Source organism: Eumetopias jubatus, unplaced genomic scaffold (genome assembly GCF_037043125.1).
Source record: "Eumetopias jubatus isolate StellerSeaLion01/CBP00866 unplaced genomic scaffold, mEumJub1_p1.0 scaffold_11, whole genome shotgun sequence".
Lineage (NCBI taxonomy): Eukaryota > Metazoa > Chordata > Mammalia > Carnivora > Otariidae > Eumetopias > Eumetopias jubatus.
The window spans coordinates 63,381,379-63,402,168 of record NW_028274817.1 but is presented as its reverse complement, the minus strand read 5'-3'; the positions used below and the strand labels follow the sequence as shown (position 1 = coordinate 63,402,168).

Genomic DNA, 20,790 nt, shown 5'->3' with positions numbered 1-20,790 from the left:
TCCCTAAGCTAAAATTTGTTTAGCTCAGAACAAAGGTCATGGATCCAGCTGAGTCAACTATCTTGGAATTTTGATTCTCTCTACTGGTACTATGGTCTGTTATCTTGGATAATTGAAAGGTGACTAAATGACCCATGTAAATGAAGTATTTAAAGAGAGGTTTGTTACCCATTTATTTTCAGACATCTGAGAAGGATTTTGACCAAGTCAGTGGCCCCTATAATGATGGTTCAAGGAAAAATGCTCAGTCAACTATATCTGAATCATGTGGGAAATTTTTAAAAATATGAATTTGAAGCCTTATATACTGAATCAGAATCTCTGGAGGAGACACCAGGAAACTTATGGAAAGCTGAATTTTTTTTAATTCCATCAAATGAGTCTGAAATGTGGTTTGTGAATCAGTGGTCTAAATCAGAACCTTTCAAATATTAATAATCATAAAAATCACCTGTGGCTCTTGTTAAACTACAGAGTGATTCAGCAGGTCCTAAGTGGGGCCTGAGTGTCTTGACATTTCTAACAAGCTGTCAAATAAAGTTGGTTCATAGTCACAGACTATATTACCTTTCAGGTTACTTCTAGCTATACTTTCCTGTGATTCTAAAGTAACTTATAGAAATTGACTTGTCCCCTTTACTTACATCAGAATTTTCCTTCAAATGAACAGATTTTTGTACACATGGACTTTTTGTTTTCTTGCAAGAAGTGTGAGACAATAATTCAATTATTTGTTTTTTCACTTGCAGCTCTGCCTTTGTTTCCCACTTTTTAGCTTTCAACACATAAATGAAAAAGTCTCAGAAAGCTGATCTATCCAAGTTAAGCACCTCTGAAGAACTGTGGACTCACTGAGTACTAAAGCAAACCTTTCTTCTATGTGAGGCAATCATAAGAAAAAACAGCCTGTCAAACACCTGTAAAGAGATGGCTATCATCATATGGAAATTTGAAGAGCTGCTATGTGGCACATTCATGATTCAAATGGGAGAGAATCAACTGTCATGATGTCCCAGAAGGCCTTATAACAGTAACAAAAGGGAAAAATTATAACAGCTTGTTATCTGTGCTTGTACACTAGAGTTCAGTGTAATTACTGTAAAAAAAATCCAAGGTGAATATGCAAATAGTTCTTTGAAAAGCCCCAAAATTATGTGTAGAGGCTCAGACCAATGCAGTAAAAAGGAGTTTATTTTATACTCACTCTCTCCAATCCACTGATATTAGGTCTTTTAGAAAGAGTGGCAGTTAATTGTGAATTTATGTTTTGAACCACCATTTGGCGAAGACAGTTGCTCTGGAAGGAAATATGCCTGCTAATGATACATGTGCTGGGCCAGATGGATATAAGACAGATTTTCGATATTTTATCTATGCAGTGACATATACTGTAATTCTTGTACCAGGTCTCATAGGAAACATATTAGCTTTATGGGTATTTTATGGCTATATGAAAGAAACCAAACGGGCTGTGATATTCATGATAAACTTAGCCATTGCTGACTTACTACAAGTTCTCTCCCTGCCACTGAGGATCTTTTACTACTTGAATTATGACTGGCCATTTGGGCCTGGCCTCTGCATGTTCTGTTTCTACCTGAAGTATGTCAACATGTACGCAAGCATCTACTTCTTGGTCTGCATAAGTGTGCGACGATTTTGGTTTCTCATGTACCCCTTTCGCTTCCATGACTGCAAACAGAAATATGACCTATACATCAGCATTGCTGGCTGGTTGATCATCTGCCTTGCCTGTCTGCTCTTTCCTCTCCTCAGAACCAGTGACGACACTTCAGGCAACAGAACCAAATGCTTTGTGGATCTTCCTACCAGGAATGTCAATCTGGCCCACTCTGTTGCAATGATGACCATTGGCGAGTTGATTGGGTTTGTCACTCCTCTTCTGATTGTCCTGTATTGTACCTGGAAGACAGTTTTATCACTGCATGATAAATATCCTGTGGCCCAGGATCTTGGGGAGAAAAAAAAAGCCTTGAAGATGATTCTAACCTGTGCAGGCGTATTCCTAATTTGCTTTGCACCTTATCACTTCAGTTTTCCTTTAGATTTCCTGGTCAAGTCCAACAAAATTCAAAGCTGCTTAGCCAGAAGGGTGATTCTAATATTTCATTCTGTTGCCCTCTGTCTTGCTAGTCTGAATTCCTGTCTTGACCCAGTCATATACTACTTCACCACTAATGAGTTCAGAAGACGACTTTCAAGACAAGATAGCATCCAACTCCATGCAAAATCCTTTGTAAGCAACCATACCACTTCTACTCTGAAAACTGAATTATGCTAAATTAAAACAAAACCTGAATGTGGTCTGAAAATGCAAGCCACTGGAAAGTAATTACAGGAAGCACTCACAGCTTTTCATTTAACTCTATCTTACCTACATGAGGAATTTGCATCTTTATAACAGAACCTGTTTAAAGCATTGTATTCCACCATCACTGTTGTTGACATGTCCATGTAATAATTTGTTATTAAGTCAGGATTTAAACTGTAAAACTTCAGTGACATTCTATATATATGTACTCAATTAGAGTCATCAGTTTTATGTGAACCTAAGACACAGAGACTATTAGCTTGGGCTCATCATAAGCACTTAGTTTTGCTGCAATGGACACTGAGACTCTGTATTTAGAGGCAATGTAGTTGTCTATCCATACTAGTAATCACAGTTTATATTCAAATACCATATTTTGAGTGTATTTTAACTAAGATGGACAATATATTATTCTGTGAAAACAAAGTGGGATAAACATGGGACCATTTTCATCTCACACGTGTGATTATACTTTAGGGTTTGAAGACTCAAATAACTGTTTTCTTCATTTAAATGTCAATATGAAACATCATCTGTCACACTTATTCATAAAATGAAAATCTGAACTCAGGCCTCTGGTATGTTTAAAGTAAGAACAAGAAACAAATTCACATACAGTAACCTCTATGATTATATAAGATGTCATATTGAATCCACCCAGGTCAGATAGCTCTCCAAAGTACATACAATGTGACCTAAATTGCCTCTATAGGTCCAGAAGACAGCAGATAAGTGACAATCACAGTTCCGGTTCTCTTAAACTATTTCTAAAGAATTCCTATTGAAATGTATGGACTTACCTAATAGAGGAAGTTTCCACCATGTTTCTAAAGTAACACTGAATATCTCTGACAGGTTACTGCACTTTTTGAGCCTATGAAAGATGTAGTGCACTAAATAATTACTAAGCTGAGGCCAGAACAAAAAAAATAAATGGATAGGTACACCTCTTAAAAGCTTCACCACGTTGTATTTCTTAATTTAAGAGGCGACTGTCAAGCCGCCTTCATGAACTAAAGGCAGCCAGGCATGTGGACCGTAGAGTCTTCAGAAATTTTTCTGGTCCAGCTTCGCCTCAGTCATATCATTGTGAATCCTGCACAGCCTACCTCCCAGCAGCTAAGGAAGGAGATTCTTTCACCTTTTTGGGGAAAAAAAACTGCAAAAGATTAATTTTGGTAGCATTGGACTCCCCTTACAGTTATTTGCCTGTTACCTGTTTGGTACTAGTATTCAGGTAGCAGACCCAAGATATGAGTCATAATTAAATCAGAGATCTAAAATATTATGGTACTTTGAAACATGTTTTAGCAAAAAGCTCTAATTTAAAACGATGGTCTACTAAAAAAATCTGTGTGCTATATAATAAAGACACATGCTACTTCTCATCTGGAAGGAATGTAGAAATCAACCAAGGGCTCCATCATATTTTTATAGGAAAGGAATTGTTTTAGGCACACAGTTATGATACTAAATGATTGGGGGGAACTGGTAAATCAAAATTAATTCTAATATCTAAGAGGAATGGAAAATTTTCTAATGTTTTCTCTAGACAAGTATTGATTTTGCTTGTACTTTGTTATTAAAATAACACCTTATTAGAAAACGGACTTTGTGCTGCTAGCAATAGTGTTTATCTCATTATTCATTGTAAGTTATGTATTTTGATGTGTTATATGATTTCTAAATGAGTGTTAAATTGTGTTTTAAAAAGAATAACTGTAACTATGTCTGGTCTGTTTGCTTTAAAGTGATTTGTGTTTGAATATAATTTAGCATTGTAATGGGATCACAAGTAATAATTTTGTGGGTACTTATATTTGTCTATACTATAATTGTTTACTATTTTTTAGATTAGCATGGATTACACATTTTAGGGTCATTTTGGGATACCAGAGATTTAATTTTATTAGCATATTAATGTTACTTTAAACATATCTATTTTTTTCTAAAAAGGAGAGGAAATATTTCTAGGACATTAATGACTTTCCTAGAGGAATGTTTGAGGGGGTTAGAGCCCATTTATTATGTGGTCCAGAAGGCCTTGCAGATCATTTACATCACTGGGGGAAGGACAAGTGTCCTGTATTGTTATGCTGTGTAGCTAAGACCATCACTTCTCCCCAGGTCTGCCCATAGGTTTGTATTAAGTGTTGTAATTTACTTCATTTACCCCTCTTCCCCATCAATATGTTTTTCCTTCTGTCCTATTCGCTTGTTCTTCTAGTCAGTAATCTGATCAATTTATTCATACTAAGGTGCTAGTGACTTGCCCAGGGTTATCTGAATTCAAGTTTTAGGGATAAACCATAATTCAAAATGTTAATACCTTACCTTTAATGGAAGGATGAAAGACACTGAAGAAAACTGGAGGGGAAGATTTTTTTAAGAAAGTGGATTTTACAGCAGTGTCTTTCAAATTATATATAGTAAGTGATCGCCTACTTTGCTTACCATAATTCTAAGAAATATATCCACTATCTATATATTGATCATCTATCTATCTAATCACAATATTTCAGTTTCTCACATCTCTGCTTGTTTCCTTTTTCTTTTTGATTTTTCCCCTTCCAACTCTGGACTTTATTTCCAGAAGAAAAGCATTGCTTTTAGGAGTAGGAGGGATGTGCTACTGTAGCTGCCTTCTGGACAGCAGTCTCCTCTCTTGAGTTTCTCTTTTCCTTGGAAAATCTTCTTTTTGAATCTCCCATTTATCACTGTCCGAGTTCAATGAAATCAAGGTGCAAAAAATAAGCACCCTCAACTATAGTAATATACAATTCAAGATAAATAAACTCACATTTCCTATATAAAGTTTTTTTGAGTTCTGATTCCAAAACATACACATAATTTTCCAAAAACAGAGATTATGAATATGGGGTGATTTCCATGTTATTATTATTGTCATTATTGTTATTGTTATTATTATTATTATATTCAAATGGTTTTCATGTTTTCAGTGTCATTCAGGTAAGCAGCTAATTCTATTAACCCTTAATTCTATACAAAAGGAACCATCTGCCCTAGAAACAACAGATCAAGCTACCTTGATCTGAAAGAGTACATAAGTGGAACTTTTGCGTAACTTCATTTTTATATCATCTTTCTGTTTTTACTTCCAAGACACTGTGAAAATGTTACACTTGGAATTTATTTACATCTGTAACTTATAATTTGTATTTTAATAATAAAGATGGTCTCTGTAATTACATATTTTCTGTTTCCTGAAATCAAGGTATAATTAGTGACTTTTTCAGAAAATGATACACTTGAGTATTTTTTTCAGTATTCTCACACACATAGATAAGTCCCATGAGGCTTCACTCTCCCTTTCTCTCCCTGGAGAGGTGCATTCTATTCTCAAATAGAAAGATGAAGAACTTCCCCCCTCTTACTCCACCCTCTGCCATCCACTTCTCCCACAGATAAACTCTTTACTATCCACACCCTACTAAGATTATTACTCACACTCACTTGTTGACCAAGTTTATTTGAATGACAATATCCTATATTTTCTAGAATATAGTTTATGGGCAGAAAAGAAGATGAAATGACAGAGGGAATGTTTTCTCTTTAGTCTTAAGGGTTGTTAAGACCTGATAGTCTGATTTGTTTTGTAGTTTGCCAGGAAAAAAACCCCATAATTTTCCATTGTCCCCATCTACTCTTCCAAAAACAGATCTAAAAACAAACAAACAAAAAAAATGCAGAAACAGTACAATTGTCTCTGGCCCTCTTCTCATCTCAGTTCTCTTTCTTCCACTTTAGCAACTCCCTCTTTATCTTGCCTATATCCTTAGTGCTTTGGTGAGGCCCGGATATCTTCTGTAATAACCAAGTTGTTAAGAATTACACATTTTGAACAAACTGAGGGTTTCTGGAGGGGAGATGGGCAGGGGACGGGCTAAATGAGTGATGGGTACTAAAGAAGGAACTTGTGATGAACATGGGGTGTTATATATGTGATGAATCACTAAGTTCCACTCTTGAAACCAATATTACACTAACTAGAATTAAAAAAAAATAAACCTTAAAAATAAAAAAATAAAATAAAGGAAAAAGGAAAAGAAAAAAAAGAATTACACATTTTGGCTACTGCAGAAATAATTTCCTAGGAAGTAGTAAAAGTGGGGCACCTGGGTGGCTCAGTGATTAAGCATTTGCCTTCAGCTCACGTCATGATCCCAGGGTCCTGGGATCCAGCCCTGCGTCGGGCTCCCTGTTCAGTGGGAAGCCTTCTTCTCCCTCTCCCACTTCCCTTGCTTGTGTTCCCTCTCTCGCTGTCTCTCTCTCTCTCTGTCAAATAAATAAATAAAATCTTTTTTTTAAAAAAAGGAAGTGGTAAAAGCTTTTCTAAAGAGAAATCTCCAATTTTTTGGTAAACATGAAGAAAATAATGGAATATAAATATGAGATCTGACCTATGCTTCCAATGCCCTCAAATCACATATACACATTTTTCTGTGCCTTCCTAGAGTCAGACCAGAAGTAACTTTACTGCCTTCACTACATAGTTGGGGGGAAGGAGTGAGAGATAAACTCTCAAGTAAATGTGGCTCTTTTTACTTACTTATTCCTCAATTATAGAGGATGTGATGTGTGGGAAACAAGGTAGTGTACTGTAACTTTCTTAAATTTCATTAACCATTTCCTCATTCGAACTTCCTCACTTACTTGATTTTGTCAAGACCACATTTCTTCTTCTATTTTTTCTTGACTAAGTTTTATTTACCTAACTCCTTACTACACATCTGCTAATTCCTCTATAAGCATAACTCTTATTTGATGCCTTACCTTTGCCTTCTTGAATCTCTTCAAAGAATAATAGAGCAACTGTTCTTTGGAAAGGGGGAACTGTCATTAGACTTATCACCTTGACCCCAGTGTTTTCTTTTTGTAAGGGCTTCAGAAGCAAAGTTCAGAGGCAAACCTAAGAGTTTTTGCTCTTCAAAGTTTGATTCTGGGCATAACAAGAAGATTTTTTTCAGCCTTTTCTATGCAATATTGAATATCCATAACTTGTACAATGACAAGCATCATTCATACTTTTAAAAATGCTAATCTAATAATGAGAAAAAATACATAAACAAAAACAGCTTAAAACACTAATGGTCCAAGTATTGGGCTCAAGTAATGAAAGCATGAAAGAAGTAGCCTTACCATAAGACACCCACCATGCTTGCATAAAGTTCAGGTCATGATCCCAGAGTCCTGGGATCAAGCCCCACATCAGGCTCTTGCTCAGTGGGGAGCCTGCTTCTCCCTCTCCCTCTGCCATTCCCTCTACTTGTGCTCTCTCATGCTCTCTCTGTCAACTAAGTAAAAATAAAATCTTTGAAAAAATTTAAAAAAAGTAAAATATGTAATACTGGGTTAAAAATGGTGTGAAATCACAATACTGCTCTATGTCACTACATGAGCTTAACGTTTTTACTTAGATGCATATAAGTCTGTGTGTAACTGTGGAAAAGTTCAAATATATTCAGAAGAGGAGCAATTAGTATAATGAACCCCCATGTACTCATTATTCAGCTTCCATCAACATCAACACATAACTAATCTTTTCTTATACCTGTACCTATTCTCCTTACTCCATATTATATTAAAGTACACTTTGTACATTATATAATTCCATCTTTAAATATTTTAATAAACTATAGTACTATTTAAATGAACTATTCAGTATATGATCAAAAGTGGTTAAAGATAAATGATTTTAGATGCTTTCAGTAATAACATCAAACACTAAATTTAAACAAATATAAGAATTTCCTTTTGATCAATATGAATAAGTCCCAACTAAGATAAAAATTTCTATTAACTTGACTCTGTTTTCCTTAGATGAGCCTTCAACTGCAGAAGTATGGTAGAGACTTTATCCTGCAAAGGTATCCTTCTTATATGAAGGAGAAATAAAAGTTTTCTCAGACAAACAAATGATGAAGGAGTTCACCACAACTGGACTTGCCTTGAAAAAAATGTTAAAAGTTCTTCAAGCTGAAATGAAGACACTAATTGGTGACAAGAAAACATACAAAATTACATGACACACTGGTAAAGGTGAAAAATAGTCAGACTTAGAAAACTGTAACTATATTAGGATGGTGTGTTAACACCACAACTACAGTATAAAAGTTAAAGAAAAAATAATTAATGTAACTATAACTACAATAAATTGTTAACAAATACATAACATAAAAGAAGTAAGTTGTAATATCAATAATATAAAAGAAAAGAATAAAAGAGTGGAGACCTTATAGACATTCAAAGATAAGTTTCTATCAGCTAAAATGGACTGTTTTATCTATTGGACATTTTATTTTTATTTTTTTTAAAGATTTCTATTTATTTATTTATTCATGAGAGAGAAGAGGAGAGAGAGAAGCAGAGGGAGAAGCAGGCTCCCAAGGAGCAGGGAGCCTGATGCGGGACTCGATCCCAGGACCCTGGGATCATGACCTGAGCCAAAGGCAGACGCTTAACCATCTGAGCCAGCCAGGCACCCTCTATTGGACATTTTAAATAATGTAATAAGCAACCACAAAGCAGAAACCTAGAGTAGATCCACAAAGACAAAGAAAGGGGAAACAGCACTATGGAAATTAACCAATTTACAAAAATACTCAGAGATAAAAGGAAAAAGAAACAATGGAAATACAAAACAACCAAAAGTAAGATGGCACTAGTAAGTTCTATATATCAAAAATTATCCTAAATATAAAGGCATTGAACTTACCAATCAAAAGGTACACAATGGTTGGGTAGATTTAAAAAAGTCAACTGTATGCTGCCTAAAAAGGGCCAGTTTCAGATTTAAGGGCTCATATAAACTCAAAGTGAAGGGATGGAAATAGATATGCTATAAAAGTGGAAACCAAAAGAAAGTAACGGTAGCTATATCAGACAAAATAGACTTTAAGCCAAAGAAGTAACAAGAGATAAGGAAAATCATTGTATAATGATAAAAAGATCAATGCATCAGAAAAATATGGCCATCGTATATACACACCCAACATTGACGTACCTAAATATATTAAGCAAATGCTAGCAGATCTAAAATAAGAAATAAACAATAATACAATAACAGTAGGGTAATTCAACATTTCACTTTCAATAATGGATAAAATAATATAGACAGAAAATCAACAAGGAAATAATGGACTTGAAACATACATTATACCAAATTGACCTAACAGACATGTATAGAATATTCCACCTAAAAAAAGCAGAATACACATTTTCAAGTGCACAAAGAGCACTGTCAGGGATAGATCATATGATAAGACAGAACAAATCTTAGCAAATGTATAAAAGATTGAAATCATACCTTTTTTTTTACCATAACGGTTCAAAACTAGAAATCAAAATGAGGAATGCTGGAAAATCTGCAAATATGTGGACACTAAACAACACACTCCTCAACAACCAACAGATTAAAAAAGAAATCAAAATGAAAATCAAGAAATACTTAGAAACAAATGAAAACAGAAACATAACTTACCAAAACCTATAGGATGGCACAAAAGCAGTTCTGAAAGGGAAGTTAATAGTGGTAAGTATATATATTAGGAATAAGCAAGATGACAAATAATCTAACTTTATGTTTAAAGGAGTTAGGGGGAAAAAAGCAAATTAAACCCAAATTTAAGGGAAAGAGAAAATAAAGATTAGAGCAGAAATAAATGAAATAAAGATGAGAAAAAAAAGATCAATGAAAATAAAAGCGAGATTTTCAAAAAGATAAACAAAATTGACAATATTTTAGCAATACTGAGAAAAAAGAGAGATGACTCAAACAAATAAAATTAGAGATGAAAAAGGAGAAATAAGTGACACTACAGAAATACATAGGATTATAAGAAACTACTATGAACAATTATACCCAACAGATTACATAACCTAGAAGAAATGGATAATTTCCTAGAATCATTCAACCTACCAAGACTGAACCAGGACAAAATAGCAAGTATGAACAAACCAATAATGAGTAAAGAATTGAATCAGTATTCCGTGCATTGCTGGTGGGAATGTAAAATGGTGTAAACACTATGGAAAACTATACAGATGTTCCTCAGAAAGTTAAAAATAGAAATACCAAATGACCTAGTAATTCCACTGCTGGGTATTTACCCAGTAAATTTACCCAAAGAAAACAAAAAGACTAATTTGAAAAAAAAATATAGGCACCTTGGTATTTACTGCAACATTACTTTCAATAAACAAGATATGGACACAACCTAAGTGTCCACTGAAGATGAATGGATGTTAGAAGGTGGAGGAGAGACAGTAAAATGTCCTCCAGACTGAGAAGCCATTTTGAGACCAAAAAAAAAAAAAAACAAAAACAATGCAAGTCACTCTATACTGTTTATAGAATTTTGTTCAGGATAATTTACTGATGGGTGAATGGAGCAGACAGATAATTCAGACACTAAAGCAACTACTTTCTGCCCAAGTCCAGACCTTAATCCACAGCTTTTATACAGCAAGAGATATTCTGGTGAGATCAAAGGATAATCTAAAATGGCACCTTCTGCACCAGTCATGTCTACTAGTTATCTGAAGTGTTGCTTTCTGTGCATCACTATAGGGAAGATCAGAACAAGCCTTCTCACATTCCAGTCACAGTGTACGTTAACTTCCAAGGTGCCTCAAACACACAGCCCTGAGGGAGGTTATCACATGGGCATAAACAAGGTGAAGGGCCAAACATGGAGTCAGTGTTGTCAGCAATCTTACAATGGATAAAGAAGATGTGGTACACACACACACACACACACACACACACACACACACACACAGTAGAACACTACTCAGCCATAAAAAAATGAGATCTTGCCATTTTGCAACAATCCAGAGAATATTACACTAAGCAAAATTAGGTAAAGAAAGACAGATATCATTATTTCATTTATATGTGGAATCTTAAAAACAAAACAAATGAAGAAACAAACAAAATAGAAACAGACTCATAAATACAGAGAACAAACTGGTGGTTGCCAGAGGGGAGGGAGGTGGGGGATAGGTGAAGTAGGTGAAGGGGATTAAGAGGTACAAATTTCCCATTATAAAATAAATAAGCTATCAGGATCAGAAGTATAGCATAGGGAGTATAATCAGTAATATTGTAATAACATTGTATGGTGACAGATGGTAACTACACTTAATCATGGTAAACATTGTGTAATTTATAGAATTGTCAGATCAGTATGTTGAACACCTAAAACTAATATTACATACATTGTATGTCAACTATACTTCAATCATAAAAAAAGTTCCAAACACAGACACCCCCAGGACCAGATGGCTTACAGATGAATTTTACCAATAACTTAGGGAAGAATTAATGCTAGTGCTTCTCAAACTCTTCCAAAAATTTAAGAGGGGAATGCGAAACTCATTCTATGGAGCCAGCATTCCCCTGATATGAAAGTCTGATAAGGACAGTACAAGAAGGAAAAAAAAAAACTACATCAAAATAAAAAGCTCTGCACAGCAAAGGAAACAACCAACAAAACAAAAGACAACCTATGTATGGGAGAAGATATTTACAAATGATATATCCAATAAGGCGTTAGTATCCAAAATATATAAAGAACAGATAAAACTTAACACCCAAGAAACAATCCAGTTAAAAAATGGGCAGAAGACACAAACAGACATTTCCCCAAAGACAAATGGATGACCAATAGTCACCTATAAAGATGTCCAACAACACTAATTATCAAGGAAACACAAATTAAAACCACAATGAGATATCATCTTACACCTGTCAGAATGGCTAAAATCAAAAACAATAAACAAGTGTTAACAAGGATGTGGAGAAAAAGGAATCCTCATGCACTGTTATGGGAATGCAAACTGGTGCAGTCATTATGAAAAACAGTATGGAGGTTCCTCAAAAATTAAAAATAGAATTACCATATGAAAGAACCTATAGACTAATATCCTTGATAAACAAAGATGCAAAAAATCTCAACATATTAGGAAATTCAATTTAAGAACTAATCAAAAGGATTATATACCATGACAAAATGAGATTTATCCCTGGGATGCAAGGATGATTTAAAATACTCAAATATCAAATATGAATCCATCTGGGGCAATTGAACTGAGTGGTTCTGTAGTCACTTCTCAGAGACCAGTAGCACTTGCAGCATGGCTGACCAACTGACTGAAGAACAGACTGCAGAATTCAAAGAAGCTTTTTCACTACTTGACAAAGATTGTGATGGAACTATAACAACAAAGGAACTGGGAACTGTAATGAAATCTCTTAGGCAGAATTCCACAGAAGCAGAGTTATAGGAAATGGTTAATGAAGTAGGTTCTGATGGTAATGGCACAATTGACTCCCTGGAATTTCTGACAATGATGGCAAGAAAATGAAAGGCACAGTAAAGAAGAAATTAGAGAAACATTCAGTGTGTTTGATAAGGATAACAATGGCTATATTAGTACAACTGAGCTTTGCCATATGATGACAAACCTGGGAGAGAAGTTAACAGATGAAGTTGATGAAATGATCAGGGAAGTATATATTGATGGTGATGGTCAAGTAAAATATGAAGTTTGTACAAATAATGACAGCAAAGTGTGAAGACAATGTACAGAATGTGTTAAATTTCTTGTACAAAATTATTTATTTGTCTTTTTTTTGTAACTTATCTATAAAAGGTTTCCCCCTAGTGTCAAAAAATATGCATGTATAATAATTAGGAATTCATTCCTTCATGTTTTCTTCCCTAATCTACTGTCATTGTCCTGAAACCTTATTTTAGAAAACTCTGGATATATCTAAACTCTTCTACACATCTAAACTTAGATGGAGTTGGTGAAATGAGGGAACATCTGGATTATGCCTTTTTAAAAATAATTTCCTTTAGGAACTGTCAATCATGTTGTTGAAATGTGGAGTTGTGGGGGCAAAGATGGCAGAGGAGTAGGAGACCCTATTTCAACCAGTCTCCTGAATTGAACTGGATATCTACAAGACCACTCTGAACATCCACAAAATCAGCCTGCAATGTAAGAAGATATATCTGGAGCTCTACAAACAGTGTCTCCAGTGGCTGGTCTTGAGGTATGAAGCAGGGAGCCATGATTCCACGGGCAAATATCAGAAGATAAATGGAAGGGAGAGGGAGCTGCCATAGCACTTGAGCCAGGAAGGTGAAATAACACAGGAGCAGTGCAAAAGCATCCCATGCTGGGGACCAGGAACAGACTCGCAGACTGGTAGTGGTGGAGAAAGGACTTTAGGGCAGCCCCCTGGACTGAAACCTGGAGCTGCGGGGGCACCATGTGAACTGGGGGTGGCTGACGGTTTTAGAAAGACAAAAGGGAGAGACGTGTCTGGACCCGGAGGCGAGGGCTGGGAGTGCTGCTGTGGGGCGCACAACCCAGGATGCTGCGGTTTTAGCAGCACAGACAGAAACGGAGACAGTGTGGCCTGGAGAGCTCAATGAAGAACAGACTGCAGTCTCTCTGTTCTGAGGCAGAGGTTTGGAAAGAGTCACTTCTGCTCTGACTCTCAGAAGAGATGCAGAAAGCCACCAAGGAAAGCCACCAGAGAACAAAAGCCCCCAAAACCAGTTTTCACTGAGCCCATTGTCCCCCGACAGGGGGCAGGGCAACTCTGCCCAAACAGGGTTGCCTGAGTAATACTGTGGCAGGCCCCTACCCCAGAAGACAGGCAGGAAGAACAAGAGGCCAACAACCCTAAGGTCCCTATAAAACAGTGCATCTTGCTTGGGTTGTGGTCAATAATTTGGACTCTGTACATTGCTTCAACCACCCCTCAACAGAAGACTAAGAGGAGGAACCCCCAAAATAGGAAAGACTCGGAGACTGTGACTTCAGTCACAGAACAAATGGATATAGGTATAAGCAAGATGTCAGAAATAGACTTCATGGTAACAGTTATGAAGACAATAGCTAGAATGGAGAAAATGATTAAAGGCAACATAGAGCCTCTAAGGGCAGAAATGAGAGCTGATCTGGCAGAACTTAAAAATGTGATCAATGAGATACAATCTAATCTAGATACTCTAACAGTTAGGGTAAATGAGGCAGAAGAATGAATTAGTGATCTAGAAGACAAACTGATAGAAAAGAAGGGACAGGAGGAAGCCTGGAACAAACAGTTTAAAATCCATGAAAACAGAATTAGAGAAATAAGTGATGCCATGAAATATTTCAATGTCAGAATTATTGGGATCCCTAAGGGGGTGGAGAGAGAGAGAGGACTAGAAAATATATTTGAGTAAATCATAGATGAGAACTTCCCTGATCTGGGGAATGAAGCAAGCATTCATGTCCTAGAGGCAGAGAGGACGCCTCCCAAGATTAAGGACAACAGACCAACGGCCCAGCATGTAATAATAAAACTTGCAAATCTCAGAACCAAGGAAACCATCTTAAGGGCAGTTACGGGGGAGAGATTCCTTATGTACAGACAGAGGAACATCAGAATAATGTCAGTCCTCTCCAGAGAGACCTGGCAAGCCAGAAAGGGCTGGCAAGACATATTTAGGGTACTAAATAAGAAGAAAATGCAGCCAAGAACACTTTATGCAGCAAGGCTGTCATTTAGAATGGATGGAGAGATACAGAGCTTCCAGGACTGGCAGAAACTGAAGGAATATGTGACTACTAAGCCGGTCCTACAAGAAATATTAAGAGGGGTTCCATAAAAGGAGAAAGACTCCAAGAGTGATATAGAACAGAAATTTACAGAGACAATCGATAGAAACCAGGACTTCATAGACAACATGATGACAAAAAAAAATCATATCTTTCAATAATCACTCTCAACATGAACAGCCTAAATGGTCTCATAAAATAGCACAGGGTTGCAGACTGGATAAAAAGACAGGACCCATCCATATGCTGTCTACAAGAGATTCATTTTGAACATAAAGATATATCCAGACTTAATGTGAAGGGATGGAGGACAATCTTTCATGCCAGTGGACCTCAAAAGAAAGGTGGGGTAGCAATTCTCATATCAGACAAATTAGATTTTAAGCTAAAGGCTGTAATTAGAGACACAGAAGGACACTATATCATACTTAAAGCGTCTATACAACAAGAAGATCTAACAACTGTAAATATCTATGGCCCCAACATGGAAGCAGCCAACTACATAAGCCAAATGTTAACTAAAATAAAGAGACATATTGATAATAATGTGTTAATTGTAGGAGACCTCAACACTCCACTCTAAGCAACAGACAGATCACCTAAGAGGAAATCAACAAAGAAACAAGAATTTTGAGTGACAAACTGGACCAGATGGACCTCATAGATAAATACAGAACATTCCACCCTAAAACAACAGAATACTCATTCTTCTTGTACCCACATGGAACTTTCTCCAGAACAGACCACATACTGGGTCACAAATCAGGTCTCAAACAATACCAAAAGATTGAGATTATTCCCTGCATATTCTCACACCATAATGCTTTAACACTGGAACTCATTCACAAGAAAAATCTTGGAAGAAATTCAAACACTTGGAAGCTAAAGACCACTCTGCTTAAGAACGTTTGGGTCACTGATATGAGGAATTCTTAAGCTCGGGAAACAGACTGAGGTTTACTGGAGTGCTGGGGGGTGGGAGGGATGGGGTGACTAGGTGATAGACATTGGGGAGGGTATGTGCTATGTTGAGCACCGTGAATTGTGTAAGACTGTTGAATCACAGACCTGTACCTATTAAACAAATAATACATTATATGTTAAAAAGAAGAAAAGAAGAAGAAGAAGAAGAAGAAGAAGAAGAAGAAGAAGAAGAAGAAGGTAGCAGGAAGAGAAAAATGAAGGATGGAGATCGAAGGGGGAGATGAACCATGAGACACTATGGAATCTGAGAAACAAACTGAAGGTTCTGGGGGGGGTGGGAGGATGGGTTAGCATGGTGATGGGTATTAAAGAGGGCATGTACTGAATGGAGCACTGGGTGTTATACACAAACAATGAATCATGGAACACTACATCAAAAACTAATGATGTAATGTATGGTGATTAACATAATATAATAAAATAAAAAAAGAAGGTTTGGGTCAACGAGGAAATCAAAGAAGAACTTAAACATTCATGGAAACCAATGAGAATGAAAACACATTGGTCCAAAACCTACGGGACACTGCAAAGGAGGTCCTAAGGGGAAATACATAGTCATCCAAGCCTCACTCAAAAAAATAGAAAAATTCCGAATTCACCAACTAACTTTACACCTTAAATAACTGGAGAAAAACAACAAATGATGCCTAGGCCACACATTAGAAGAGAAATCATTAAGATTCGAGCAGAGATCAATGAATTAGAAACCAAAAATACAGTAGAGCAGATCAACAAAACTAGAAACTGGTTCTTTGAAAGAATTAATACCACTGGCCAAACTTACCTCCCCCCAAAAAAGAGAAAGGACTCAAATTAATAAAATTATGAATGAAAGGGGAGAGATCACGACTAACACCAAGGAAATAGAAACAATTATTAGAAATTATTATCAACGACTCTATTCCAATAAATTAAGCAACCTGGAAGTAATGGATGCCTTCCTGGAAACCTATAAACTACCAAGACTGAAACAGGAAGAAATTGACAACCAATAACCAGTAACAAGATTGAGGCAGTGATCAAAAATGTCCCAAAGGGCGCCTGGGTGGCTCAGTTGGTTAAGCGAATGCCTTTGACTCAGGTCATGATTCTGGAGTCCCGGGTTCAAGTCCCGCATCAGGCTCCCTGCTCGGCGAGGAGCCTGCTTCTCCCTCTGACCCTCCCCCTTCTCGTGTACTCTCTCTCTCTCATTCTTGCTCTCTCAAATAAATAAATCTTTAAAAAAAAAAAAACCTCCCCAAAAACAAGAGTCTAGGGCCTGATGGATTCCCTGGGGAATTCTACCAAACATTCAAAGAAGAAATAATACCTATTCTCCTGAAGCTGTTTCAAAAAATAGAAACAGAAGGAAAGCTTCCAGACTCATTCTATGAAGCCAGCATTACCTTGATCCCCAAACCAGGCAAAGACACCATCAAAAAAGAGAACTTCAAACTAATATCCCTGATGAATATGGATTCCAAAATGCTCAACAAAATCCTAGCTAATAGGATCAAACAGTATATTAAAAGGAACATCCACCACGACCAAGTGGGATTTATCCCTGGGAGGCAAGGGTGGTTCAACATTCGCAAATCAATCAATGTGATAAAACACATGAATAAGAGGAGAGAGAAGAACTATATGGTCCTCTCAATTGTTGCAGAAAAAGCACTTGACAAAATACAGCATCCTTTCCTGATTAAAACTCTTCAGAGTATAGGGATAGAGGGAACATTCCTCAAGTTCAGAAAATCCATCTATGAAAAACCCACAGCGAATATCATCCTCAAAGGAGAAAAGCTGAGAGCCTTTCCCTTCAGATCAGGAACAGGACAAAGATGTCCACTCTTGCCACTGTTGTTCAACATAGAACTGGAAGTCCTATCAACAGCAATAAGACAGCAAAAAGAAATAAAAGGTATTCAAATTGGCAAAAAAAGTCAAATTCTCTCTCTTCACAGATGACATGATACTTTATGTGAACAACCCAAAAGACTCCACCCCCAAATTACTAGAACTCATACAGCAATTCAGTAATGTGGCAGGATACAAAATCAATGTACAGAAATCAGTTGTTTTCTTATACACTAACAATGCAACTGTAGAACGAGAAATTAGAGAATTGTTTTCATTTACAATAGCACCAAAACCCATAAAATACCTTGGAATAAACCTAACCAAACAGGTAAATGATCTATACTCTAGGAACTACAGAACACTCATGAAAGAAATCGAAGACACAAAAAAGATGGAAAAACATTCCATGTTCATGGATCAGAAGAATAAACATTGTTAAAATGTCTATGCTACCCAGAGCAATCTTTACCTTCAACACCATCCTGATCAAAATACCAAAGGCATTTTTCAAGGGGCTAGAACAAACAATCCTAAAATTTGTATGGAATCAGAAAAGATCCTGAATCGCCAAGGAAATGTTGAAAAAGAAAAACAAAGCTGGGGGCATCACATTGCCTGATGGACCATCAATGCTATGGTCAAATAATCTTTGACAAAGCAGGAAAAAAAAATATGCAATGGAAAAAAAGACAGTCTCTTCAATAAATGGTCCTGGGAAAATTGGACAGTTATATACAGAAGAATGAAACTCGACCATTCTCTTATACCATACATAAAGATAAACTCAAATCAAAACCACATTGAGATACTACCTTACACCAGTTAGGATGGCAAAAATTGACAAGGCAAGAAACAGCAAATTTTGGAGAGGTTGTGGAGAAAGGGGAACCCTCTTACACTGTTGGTGGGAATTCAACTTGGTACAGCCACTTTGGAAAACAGTGTGGAGGTTCCTCAAAATACTAAAAGTAGAGCTACCCTATGACCCAGCAATTGTACTATTGGGTATTTACCCCAAAGACACAGATGTAGTGAAAAGAAGGACGATACGCACCCCAGTGTTCACAGCAGCAGTGTCCGCAATAGCCAAAACTTTGGAAAGAGCTGAGATGCCCTTCAACAGATGAATGGATAAAGAAGATGTGGTCCATATATACAATGGAATATTACTCAGCCATCAGAAAGGATGAATACCCAACTTTTATATCAACATGGATGGGACTGGAGGAGATTATACTAAGTGAAATATGTCAAGCAGAGAAAGTCAATTATGGCATGGTTTCACTTATTTGTGGAACATAGGGAATAGCATGGAGGACATCAGGAGAAGGAAGGGAAAAATGGAGGGTAGGAAATCAGTGGAGGAGATGAACCATTTGAGACTATGGACTCTCAGAAACAAACTGAGGGTTTTAGAGGGGAGGGGGGTGGGGGGGATGGGTTAGGCTGATGATGGGTATTAAGGAGGGCATTTATTGCATGGAGCACTGGGTGTTATAAGCAAACAATGAATCATGGAACACTACATCAAAAACTAATGATGTATTGTATGGTGACTAACATAACATAATAATAATTAAAAAAATAGAAATGTGGAGTTGTAACTCTGCATGGACTATGGATAGTCCACAATATGTACTTAGAAGTTGCACTACTGTAAAATGGGTGTATTATCCAGGTACTTGTATGCTATTTTTTTGTACTGCTGGTCTTATGCCAGAAACATTTTCTTTTATTATTACTTGCTTTTTAAACTTTGTTTAGCTACTTAAAGAAAATCCACTTATGACACAATTTGCCTCAAATCCATTCCGAGTTGTAAATTTGTTTTCCAATAAAATATTACAACTTACCTCCCCAAATAAAATACTCAAATAAATAAATGTGATACTTCTCATTAATAGAATGAAAGGTATAATTCATATGACCATCTCAAGAAATGCAGAAAAAGCATTTCACAAAATACATTTTAATGATAAAAACTCTCAACAGTTACGTATAGAAAGAACATATCTTAACATAATAAAGGTCATATATGACAAACCCACAGTTGATATTATATTAATGGAAAGGGTTAATCTTTTAATTTTTAAATTAAAAAATCTTAGAAGACTAAGAACAAGACAATGGTGCCTAGTCTCTCCATTCTTACTCAACATAGTACTGGAAATACTAGCTAGAGTGGTAGGCAAGGCAAAGAAATAAAGGCATTCAATTCTGAAAGGAAGAAGTAAAATTATCACTATTTGCTGATGATATGATCTTATATATTGAAAACACTCAACTAAAACACATTTGGATCTAAACAATGGATTCCATAAAGTTACAAGATATAAAATCAATACACAAAAATCAGGTGTTTTTCTATACACTAACAATGAGACATCTGAAAAAGAAATAAAGAAAAATATCCCATTCACAATGGCATCAAAAACAATAAAATACCTAGGAATAAAATATTCAAGGAAATAATGGATTTGTATCATGAAAAGTAGAAGAGTTTGCTGAATGAAATCAAAGACACAAATGGAAGGACATTCTGTTTCCATGGATTAGAAGAGTAAATATTGTCAAAATGTTCATACTACCCAAAGCCATCTATAGATTCAATGCAATCCCTATCAAAGTCCAATGGCATTTTTCACAGAACCAGAAAAAAATAATCTTAAAATGTGTATGGAACCATAAAAGACCTTAAATATCTAAAGCAACCATGAGAAAAAAGACAAAGCTGGAGTTATCACACTTCCAGATTTCAAACTGTATTAAAAAGCTGTAGGAATTAAAATCATATGGTAATGCAAAAAAAAAAATAGACACATAGACCAATGGAATGGGAAGATTGTAGAATTAAACCTCTGAATATACAGTCAACTAATATTTGATTAGGGGTCAAGAACATCCAGTGGGGAAGTCTTTTCAGAAAAATGGTGTTGGGAAAACTGGACACCTACATGCAGAAAAATGGGCCTGTATCTTAAACCACTCAC

General features: G+C 36.2%; 1 protein-coding gene and 1 pseudogene across 12 annotated transcripts in view; both read left to right on the top strand.

The window, feature by feature from the left end:
* GPR174 (G protein-coupled receptor 174) overlaps window positions 1-5,541 on the top strand; it is a 76,763-nt gene extending 71,222 nt beyond the window's left edge. For 11 of the 12 annotated variants that reach the window (XM_088028711.1, XM_088028712.1, XM_028101470.2 and 8 more), the window contains one exon: window positions 750-5,541. In XM_088028711.1, the coding sequence (XP_087884837.1) occupies window positions 1,310-2,302 (993 nt within the window). In that variant the 5' untranslated portion in view covers window positions 750-1,309 and the 3' untranslated portion in view covers window positions 2,303-5,541. The remainder of the gene's footprint in view (window positions 1-749) is intronic. The other variant, XM_028101473.2, reaches the window with a different exon arrangement.
* A 6,878-nt stretch (window positions 5,542-12,419) lies between these two features.
* Window positions 12,420-13,278, top strand: LOC114207442 (calmodulin pseudogene; annotated as a pseudogene).
* Window positions 13,279-20,790: the final 7,512 nt, after the last annotated feature.